General features: G+C 51.1%; 2 protein-coding genes across 5 annotated transcripts; one reads left to right on the plus strand and one right to left on the minus strand.

Moving 5' to 3' along the window:
* Positions 1-289: 289 nt before the first annotated feature.
* On the plus strand, positions 290-1,971 carry LOC119275186 (acyl transferase 7-like). Its single transcript, XM_037555985.1, has one exon. The coding sequence runs from the start codon at positions 411-413 to the stop codon at positions 1,722-1,724; it is 1,314 nt and encodes a 437-aa protein (XP_037411882.1). The 5' UTR covers positions 290-410; the 3' UTR covers positions 1,725-1,971.
* Positions 1,972-7,243: 5,272 nt separating this feature from the next.
* LOC119275187 (octanoyltransferase LIP2p2, chloroplastic-like) lies at positions 7,244-9,763 on the minus strand. Of its 4 annotated transcripts, XM_037555987.1 has the most exons (6): positions 9,645-9,763; positions 9,285-9,369; positions 8,815-9,097; positions 8,117-8,393; positions 7,659-7,809; positions 7,244-7,569 (listed from the first exon to the last, which is right to left on the minus strand). In XM_037555987.1, exons 3-6 carry the CDS (start codon positions 9,009-9,011, stop codon positions 7,286-7,288), a joined length of 909 nt encoding a protein of 302 aa, XP_037411884.1. In that variant the 5' UTR covers positions 9,012-9,097; positions 9,285-9,369; positions 9,645-9,763; the 3' UTR covers positions 7,244-7,285. The 4 variants fall into 4 exon arrangements, with proteins under 4 accessions (XP_037411884.1, XP_037411883.1, XP_037411887.1 ...); XM_037555986.1 differs by having other exon boundaries at positions 8,815-9,369; XM_037555990.1 differs by lacking the exon at positions 9,285-9,369 and having other exon boundaries at positions 9,645-9,741.
* Positions 9,764-10,077: the final 314 nt, after the last annotated feature.

Raw genomic sequence — 10,077 nt, forward strand, 5'->3', positions numbered from 1 at the left:
GTGAGGGAAGAGGATTAGTCCGTTAACTCTTGTAAAAGCTTTCCGTACGTCTAGCATTTTTGCTGATGTGCCTGTATAGTCGAATTCAGCGCTCGGTTGCAACTGGGTAGAGCTATGAAAGCGCCGCTACACCACCTTTTGACCCCGACGGCTCGACGCAGAGCAGAGCAACTGCAGAAGCCACGGTCAGCTTCCATCCGACTCTCATCCTCGTCACCACCAAGAGCCTACGCAACGCCCCCTATAAATACCATGCGCTTCCGTTCCCTTCAATGGCAAGTCAAGCAACCCGAACACCCACATAATCCAAGCAAGGGGCAGTAGCAGTCAGCGAACTGCCGAACATCCAAGCCCACCCATCACTTCTTTCTCTCCCGCCAGCTGCATTCAGTTCTTGCTGCTTCGTTGCAATGGCGGCCGTGAACAAGTCCGTCGAGCGGCTGGCGCAGCGCCTGGTGGCGCCGGCCGAGCCCACGCCGGTCGGCCCGCTCCGCCTGTCCTGGCTCGACCGCTACCCCACCCAGATGGCGCTCATCGAATCACTGCACGTCTTCAAGCCGGCCCCTGACGGCGGCAACGACGCTGGCCCGGCGAGGACCATCGAACGGGCTCTGGCGCAAGCTCTTGTCCACTACTACCCGCTCGCCGGCCGCCTCGGGTTCACGGACGACGGCGGGCTGCTGCATGTCGACTGCGGCGGCGACGGCAGCGGCGTCTGGTTCACGGAGGCCGCGGCCGCCTGCGCGCTCGAGGACGTGGAGTACCTGGAGCACCCCATGATGATCGCCAAGGACGAGCTGCTTCCGCCCACGCCCGCTCAGGAGGAGGAGCGTAGGCTCGTCCTGCTCGTCCAGGTCACCACATTCGCCTGCGGCGGCTTCGTCGTCGGCTTCCGCTTCAGCCACGCCGTCTCCGACGGCCCCGGTGCCGCGCAGTTCATGGCCGCCGTCGGTGAGTTCGCCCGCGGCCGCAGCAGCGTGGAAGGCCTGGCGGTGGAGCCGCAGTGGGGCCGCGAGGCGATCCCGAACCCGGCCGGCGCCGTCGTCGGCAGCCTGCCCAGCCCCGCGGGTGCCAAGCGACTCGAGTACCTCGCCATGGACATCTCCGCGGACTACATCAACCACTTCAAGTCGCAGTACAACACGGAGCACGCCGGCTCGTGGTGCTCGGCGTTCGAGGTGCTGGTGGCCAAGGCGTGGCAGAGCCGCACCCGCGCGGCGGGGTTCGAGCCGGACTCCACCGTCCACCTCTGCTTCGCCATGAACGCGCGACCCCTCCTGCACGCCTCGCTCCCGCGCGCCGGCGCCGGGTTCTACGGCAACTGCTACTACATCATGCGCGTCTCGGCGCTCGCGGGCAAGGTGTTTGGTTCCTCGATCCCGGAAGTGGTGAAGATCATCAAGGACGGGAAGAGGCGGATGCCGTCGGAGTTCGCGCGGTGGGCGACCGGGGAGGCCGGGGCCGACGGCGGTGAGGACCCGTACCAGATCACGTCAGACTACCGGACGCTGCTGGTGTCGGACTGGACGCGGCTCGGGTTCGCCGAGGTGGACTACGGCTGGGGGCCGCCGGCGCACGTCGTGCCCTTGACGAACCTGGACTACATCGCGACGTGCATCCTGGTGAAGCCGTGGGCGCACAAGCCAGGGGCGCGGCTCATCACCCAGTGCGTGACGCCCGACCGTGTCGCCGCCTTCCATGAAGGAATGCTCGACATGAACTGACCGGAGCTGACTGGAGCAGAAGAAGAAGTGAAGCCGAAGGCAAAAGGATGCGTGATTAGAGATAGATATGGTTGTTGCATTGGATTTGGATTGGTTGATGGGTGGATTGATTCGTGGTGTGTAGCGTAACTGAAAATAAGCAACCGATCCTGAATTTGGGGAGTTGATTGTACTATGGGTTTGGTGGAAAGCCACCAACTGAACTTGTTTTTTCGTGGAGTATAATAAACTACTCCTATTGGATACAGAGCTCTTGTTCTCCCGTCACTCACTGGCTGAAAGGAGCTTGGCATCCGCCGTAGTAGCGTGCATTGCAGATCAGGAGAGTACTCCCTGCGTTTGGAATTAGTTAACGCTCAAACGGGTATTTAATTACGTTCCGCTACAGTTTAGCAGGCCCACTTGGATCATCTTCTGATCATATCTGTTGTTTACCTGCTAGTTGCAGCATGCATCTCGTTGCAACTTGCAACACAACCTGTTCTGCATCCGGCTTAATGGAGCTGAGCTGAGACCGTCAGAACTTCGGATGCAGTTGACTAGATCGTAATTGAATCTCTTGCTCCTGAGTGGACAGTGTATTACACTGACACCCATCTTGCTGTCTTCCTAGTGGACCAGTACAGCATTAAACAGTCGCTTATCGCAGCAATTTTAGCATTCAGCTCACCTGACATGCAGCAGGCTGTCACACGCACTGCAGTCTAACCAAAACATGTCTGCTGGATCTGCATGCCAACCAAAACGCTCCTCACGCCCCCACTTAGAAAACTCGGAATGCCAACCACGGATGCTCCAGGCAATAAATACATGGCCGCTTAAAAGAAGACCAGATCATAAGCTAACCACATGGGTGAGCTGATCGCCAAATCCCATTTGATTAAGCTCACTCGTCTACTACCATTACGGTAGCACAGCGCGTCCGATGATCTGGACAAATGATATGATCTACTCCACAATATATAAAGATCCCACGCATCTAATCTGATGGACCATTTGTGCGTGGTGTGCTAGAGGGGCATAGTTTAATGATGACGATGGACGCGCAGCCTCTCGCTGGTTGGTTGATCCTTTTGTCTGATGCTGTGCGCTGTGGTTGGTTAATAGCACTTCTGTCTGACACTGTGCAGGGTGGCTGGTTTGGTTAGTCGCTCTGGGTTCTGAATCCTGATCTCTATCCGTTGCCTTCTGATCCGCCATGAGGAACGGATCAAAAGGTTCCAGGAACCAACCCAACTCCAAGATCACTGAACGTAAGCAACCCCATCGGCTGCAGAATTATTTTTGAAATTTCATCGGGTAGGCCACATGACAGAGTTCTTGCGGCATTGTTTTTGAAATTTGCATGGGCGGAATTGTTTTTGAAATTTGCATCTGCTTGCCAACAAGGGCTCAGTGATCGTGTCAAGAAGAGCATAGGATGTGCTACAAGGTGGAGTGCGAAAAATGTGGCAAGATCACCTGGAAGGGGTGCAGAGCGTCCGTCTATGAAGGCATCAAGAAACGAAAGCACTGTACCTGCAAGGCGTGTCCGGGTGTTGGCACGAAGGCGGAATCGTGGAAGGGTTGGCTTCAACCACCGAAGGAAGTGATGTGCTTTTGCTTCTGCTTGCTGAAAATGGTCTCCATGCCCGACCTTGCAGGTGAAGCAAAAACTTGAATTCATGCACACTGATCGCTAGTTTTGCAACTACCGGACTGAAGGAGACTACTTTTGAATAAAAGCTTGCGAAATTGTTGATCTTGTTGGACCCCTAGGGCTCTCCCGACCGCGTCGTCCCCCGCGGGCGATCGGCCGCGCCCCAGTTCCTCCTCCGCCAACTCTCCCTCACTCCCCCCTACCCGCCGCCGTCACAGGCGTTCGCCGCCTGGCCTGGCCCGGGCGACGCTGGTGGCGGCGGCCCCCGGCCATTCCCCTCTCGGTTGCTCTTCGGCGCGGGGCGGAGGGTGCCGGGGGTGCTCCCTAGGCGGTGGCGGTCTGGCGTGGCGGCGGGGCTTCCTGGCGCGGCGCGGGAGATCGGCTGGACGGCGGCGTCGCCGTTGGCGGCGCGGCCTGGCGGCACCCGCTCAGCCCAGATCTGGGCCCTTCGGGCCCCATCTGGGTCTGGGTGGGCCGACGGCGGGGCGGGGCGGGTTGGCGGCATGGCTTCCAGGAGGCGGGGAAGCGGCGATGGGCATTGGGGGTTGGCAGTGCTGGCGCCGCCCTGCTGCAGCGCTGCTGATCTCAGTGAGGCGGCGTGGGTGGCGTTGCGACCAAGGTGGTGCATGCTGGTGGGCGGCGAGCTGGCTGGTTAGCTTCGATCCGATTGGGCGGTGGGGTCTGGAGTTGGGAGAAATCCTTGTCGGGTCTTCCGGCTACCATACGGTGACGCCTGCAGGTGCCACCATTCCTCCCTGGAGGGTGTCGGTGATCTTCATTCCCCTCTACCGTCCGCGTGCCGGGGGAAACCCTAGGACACATCCGGGCAGCAGCGTCGTCGGCGTCGCATTCCTTCGTGGGGGTGCTGCTTGGTACGCGGAGGATCGGAGCCTAGGATTGTGGTGGGTAGATTTCAGAGGGCGCAGCGGTTGTGGGTCATCCGCGCTTTGTCGAGCTGCCGGTGTTGGCATTGTTTCTTCTTTTTTTTCCTGGCCTTGTTGTGTTGCTTGCCCGAGCGTATGTTTTGTATCGGTGTTGGTGCTTTGGAATACAAAGCGGGGGAAAACCCTTTTTCGGTAACGGCGCTGCTATACACACGACAATCCTGCGCACGACGCATGGACGATCCTACATGGCAGCGCTACAGCCAGCATCCACGCACGAGGCAGTTGAGGACCTTGTTCACCTAAAGTCCAAGCCCAAGCCCTACCCAAACTGCCATAGCCCAAACCCAAACTGAATGGCATAGTCCAAATAAATCTCGTCTCATCCCCTGTCTCTCGTGCGCGGCCGACGCGGTGGCCGGCGCAACATCCCATCCACAGACGGACCTGCACACTGGACTTCTAGCCCTCCGCCACCCCGACGAACGTCCCCTTTCTCTCGCTATTCTCGTCTTCCGTCGCCGTCGTTTGCTGCAACGATTCTGTGACCACGCCGTCGTGGTCTTGGTTGCGCCGCCGCGACCACGCCGTCGTCATTTTGGCTTCATCAAAGTTGTCTGATGGTGTGTACCTAATCTAGTGGCAAGAAATTGACTCGTGTAGATACAAGGACTGGCTGTTCTTATTCTGTACCTGGTGCTGTTCTGTACTCTGTTTGAAACAGATGAGCTGCTTTTGTATCCATAAGCACGTTAAGCTATCTACTTAGAAAGTGTATATATATGCAAAGAATGGCAATACAAAAATTATATCTTCCAGATTTGTTTCAGCTCTCTATTGTAGCTTCACCAAAACTAGTAATAGTTGAATATGAGATTTCAGAACACTTTCAGAATACAGAGCTGTTGTTGAACAAAGAGAATAGAGTTTGCAATAAACAGATGGCTCTCAAAATATGTTTGTCTAGAGTTTAGATTGTGACAAACAACATCCAGCCACAAAATATGCATCTCATACAGAAGGTACTTTCTTTCAATCATTTAACAAAAACTAAATCAGCATCATCACAGAGCTCCGGTCATTTTTTACCAGAATTATCCATATAACCTCACTACAATTTCAAGGCTAAAACTGCAGTTACATTCTGAAGTACTCCAGACTCCTTTCATCCATTCAGGTTAGCAGCGAGCAAGTCCATGGCATCTTTCTTTCCCGTAGAAGTTTAAAGAACCCAATTAGTCATTGACAAATACTTTATGACAAATAGTTGATGGTGTATATGTGTAACACCTGGAGAATATCAATGTAAGACATGATATGAGTTGGTGTAGCAGGTTCATTTGTTTGTAGCTCCTGAAAAAAGTAGCAGTGCTTGAGTGTCTTGTATATATAGTATTGTACAATTTGTACTGTAAGGCAACTGCTCAAACTAAGTACCTAGAACTCATTTGGAAAGAACAAAAAACTTCCAGCCTCATATCCTTCATTTTATACTTGTTTGTTAAGTATGTAGTGTCAAATGTGATGGCATCCCAATAAGACTCATATGCAGCCCTGCTTCTTGCATCTGCCCAAAAGACATTTCTCAGACGTCCATCCTCAGCCACATCCATAACATGGAAAAAGTCTGGATCTTTTGATTGCATACGAAGAAAATATTGATAAACAACATGTGCATCTCCAGCACCAAGTTGCAGCCTTCTTTTCTCTTGCATTCCTACATTCCTTTCTACCAAACTCAAGATTTCCATATCCGCCAGCTTCCATAACAAGAGAACCAAAATTCTTGTTCATACGGATTCCTGCTTGATCATTCAATTCTAGCCTTCTCTTTGAATGCAAGTCCAACTTCTTGTGGCATCTAAAAAATCTGGATTTGCTTGGACTTATAGGATGATTGTGGTCAAGCGTAAGAGACGTAATACAAAACTTCTCCTCACGGCGGGAGAAATTACTCTTAGCTAGGCATTGCATCCTTGTCGACGGATTAGGCATAAATGAGTTCTTTTCTGAGCATTGAGTCTTTCCTTGTCTGCTACAAGCGAGAGTAAAATAAGTAACCATGTTATCTTCTCCGTATCTAGTCGTCCTTCTCATCACACCAAAGCCCTTCTTTTTGGCATAACCTTTGTAGAACCTGACAGCATCATCCTCACTATCGAACACCATCCCCTTCCTGGATTCCAATGTCCTGATTGGCTTTACTTGTCGTTCATCCGAAGAATCCCCAATCTCCTCGACGATGAAAGCATCTTCATCATCTTCGTCAAGTACTGGTCTATTCTGTTCTGCTACTTCATCCAAATTTAAACCCGGCTCGATTGAGTACCTAAAATTGCCAACAAAAAGATCAGAGATGTTGTATAGTGGGAGGCATATATTTAGTGTGGAACATGTATAGATTGGATTAATCAATGCAATCAGATGTTGTAGTGGGAGGATAATATTAAGTCTGAAACATGTATAGATTGGATCCAATCAATGCAATCAGAGATGTTGTAGTGGGAGAACAATATTATGCGTGGAACATGTATAGATTGGATCCAATCAATGCAAAAAATAAGCCAAGAATTGTACAGACCTCATGTTGTTTGCCCTTCTTATCAACCTTGTGTGTAGTGGCTGCAGATTATCTTGAGCAAGATTGATCTATAAATCAGCAAGAGAGGATCCAGATTTGGGGGAAGGAGGAGGCGTCAAGGTTTTGGAGGTAAGAGGAGAAGACGCCATGGTCATGGAGGGAAGGGGAGAAGGCGTGAAAGGGTTATGGAGGGGGTCAGATCGGGTCTGGGTTTGGGCTGGGTTGGGCTTGACGGTAGCTCTGCCTTTTCTTGAGCGGTTCGTTTCTTGAGCTGACGCTAGCGTGGGGGGAGGTATCGTTCGCAGATCGTGCGAATGTGTCGTGCATGAAGCAATTTCGTTTCGGTAATAAAAGCTTGCCTCTGCTATCCGCTCGCATTTGTTTCTGACTTCTTCGCTGGAGTCTAGTTCCGATAATCCAATAAAACATTCTGCAGTTGATTGATAATGTTATCTAGCTAAAGATACAAATCAGGGCTGCGTTCCAGAGAGAGTTGGAAAAACTCGGCAAACTCTTTGGTCAATGATTCATAAGCTATATCCATCAGTTCTGAATCGTTATGTTCTCTACCGTTGGAAGCCTTTTGCAATATCTGCTTAATGCTCCCAACGCCACGACCCTTTATGCCGCAGGGAACAATGTGTTCAAAAGGGGTTAGGTCAGTTGTGACATTTAGCGCTAGACCATGATATACTATCCATCTTGCACACATAATTCCAATAGCTGCAACTTTCTGATCCCCTGGGGAGGAAATAGAGTGTACAAGTTAAGAAAGATGTGCGATAACATGATAAAACATTTTTGCAGTATCCAAATGGATAGTAACATACCAACCCAAACGCCAGTGAGGCCTTCTATTGTTGATGCCTTAATAGAGAATGCGGACTGAAGGGCACGAATGATCACAGTTTCAAGTGATCTTTGGTACCAGTTAAGATCCTTCTTTTGATACCGCAAATTGAGAATCGGGTACAGAACGAGCTAAGGAAGCAAAATAATTGATTGTAAGATAATAGTGTTGAGCTACAAAAAAACATGAATAACTAAGATTTTGTGTTCAATATTTCGAAAGTCAGGAAGTTTGTTCTTATTTCAAAATGGTAAATGGTCATAGGTTGATCTAATTAACAAGGATATGGAAACCCTTATTTGTTCATTATTTACTTTCCTTTGAAGCTTAGGTTACTTCAGATTTAATTACCTTGAAGCAGAAAACTAAATTGGAAACAATGGCGGGCGCAGGTACACTTTCAGACCCAACAATACAGCTAAAATAACCAACAAATACCTGTCCAGGACCATGATATGTCACCTCCCCACCACGATCAATACGATGAATCTCAATAGGAGAATCTTCTATATTGAAATTGAGGTACTTCTCGCTATTGCCGTTGCCCAGTGTATAAACTGGTGGATGCTGCAGCGTGATTAAGGTGTCCGAGTGATCTTCATCTGTGTCCGTGTCTATGCCTACCAACGGTTTTCTCCTCTCAACAATGGACTTCTGCCAACCCCATGAATCAACAAGAGGAACTATCTGCCGATGGAGATCAAAGAGTTCACACCTATTGAATACGAAGAGTGTCATTCGCCATGATGAACACCATACAAGCAAGCAATAGAAGGCTAACATGCTACAGCAGTGCTCATAGCTTCAGTTCAGGTGGTAATGCAGACGGCAAACCTATCATACACAAATTATTTGGAGCTACCTAGCTTGTAAATACATCATGACAAATATTTGCAGAACAGAACAGTAGCCCGGTTTCTTGTGCTCAAGTGCATTTCTGCAACCCCTTGATCAAAATCATTAAGAATACCTCATCAACAAAGCATTGGGCTAAACAAAACAAATGCAGCCGCATTCTTTACTACTAGTTAATGGCACATTTCTTCATAGCTGAGAGCCTGAGACTCATTGGAATTGTTGGTTAGACCTTTGAATAAAACTAACCATAGCAATTAAAATTAACGAACCGAGAGTACCTCCTCGTACCGACGCGGGCAGCATCGGCCACCAGGGCCGCGTTGGTCACTGCGGCGGCGATAGGACCGGAGCAGCAGCCAGCGGCAAGGCCCGGCCTTCCCACTCGGGAGCGTGCCGAGGAGTCCCTAGCAGTGGCCGGGAAAGGCATGACGCTGTGGCAGAGAGGGGCAGTGACTGTCATGGCAGAAGAAACCATGCTCTTGAGTCTGGCTGGGGTGGAACCAAACCCGCGGCTGATGGACTTCTGCACTGAGGCACAGTGGAGGCGGCGAGGAGGAAGGCCTGGATTGGATCGGCGTGAATCGAATCACACGGCAATCGCAATTCCAAGATCACAGGGATTTAGTACAGTCAGTTTACTTTTCGCACAAGTTGAATAAAGTTTACTTAATTTTTCCAGGCGATGGTGAGGAATTGATGCCGGCTGCACGGCACCAACTAAACTGAGGGCCAGTTCTTTTCAGCTTACCTGCCCAAAGAATCTGATTCTGAGAAATTGCCCAGAGAATCGGCTGTGTGCATAATCAGTCCTCCAGTTCTTTTCAGCTTTTCAGCTGTTCCATATATGATATAGAGTACATATGTGGCAACAAAATGAGGATTAGCAGTGGCAGCATACACCACATCATACACAGCAAGAAAATGGACACTCCCCATTTGAATCAATGGCAGCATACACCACATCAAGCAGTACATAGATCAATCAGTGGCATCATATACACAACACTATCAAGCAACAGCAGTAACAACTATCTTTGAATCAGGGGGAGGCAGTAACCTCCAGCAACAACTTTGAATCGAGTAGATGGAGAGGAGGCGAGGCACTCACCGAGTTCGGTCGATTCGAGAGGCAGACGAGGTGCTGGGCGGTGAGGAGGTCGCGGTGGACGGAGGGGAAGCAGGGGCGGGGGGCGGCGGCCGGCGGTGGTCGACAGCTTTGGGAGGCGGGGGAGACGGTGGCGCTAGAGGCGGCGGTGGTGGCGGCTGTGGTGTCGCGGGGGAGACCGGGGGAGGAGCGCTGGGGGCGGTCGCAGGGGAGACGGGGGCAGCCGCAGGGAAGACGGAGGTACGGGTACGGCGCCCCGACGGGAACCCGCGAGACCAGGGGACGAACGGCCGATTATCAGGGAGCAGCTTTGTGAAGGGAAATTGATTTTCATTTTATTTTTGAGAATCATTTTCCATTATTTAGCTAGTTTAGCTAGTGTTTTGCCCGTTTGTTAGGGTTTTAGCCCGGTCTTTCTTTAATTAATGGAGCGGTC

This window comes from Triticum dicoccoides, chromosome 3B, assembly GCF_002162155.2.
Source record: "Triticum dicoccoides isolate Atlit2015 ecotype Zavitan chromosome 3B, WEW_v2.0, whole genome shotgun sequence".
NCBI lineage: Eukaryota > Viridiplantae > Streptophyta > Magnoliopsida > Poales > Poaceae > Triticum > Triticum dicoccoides.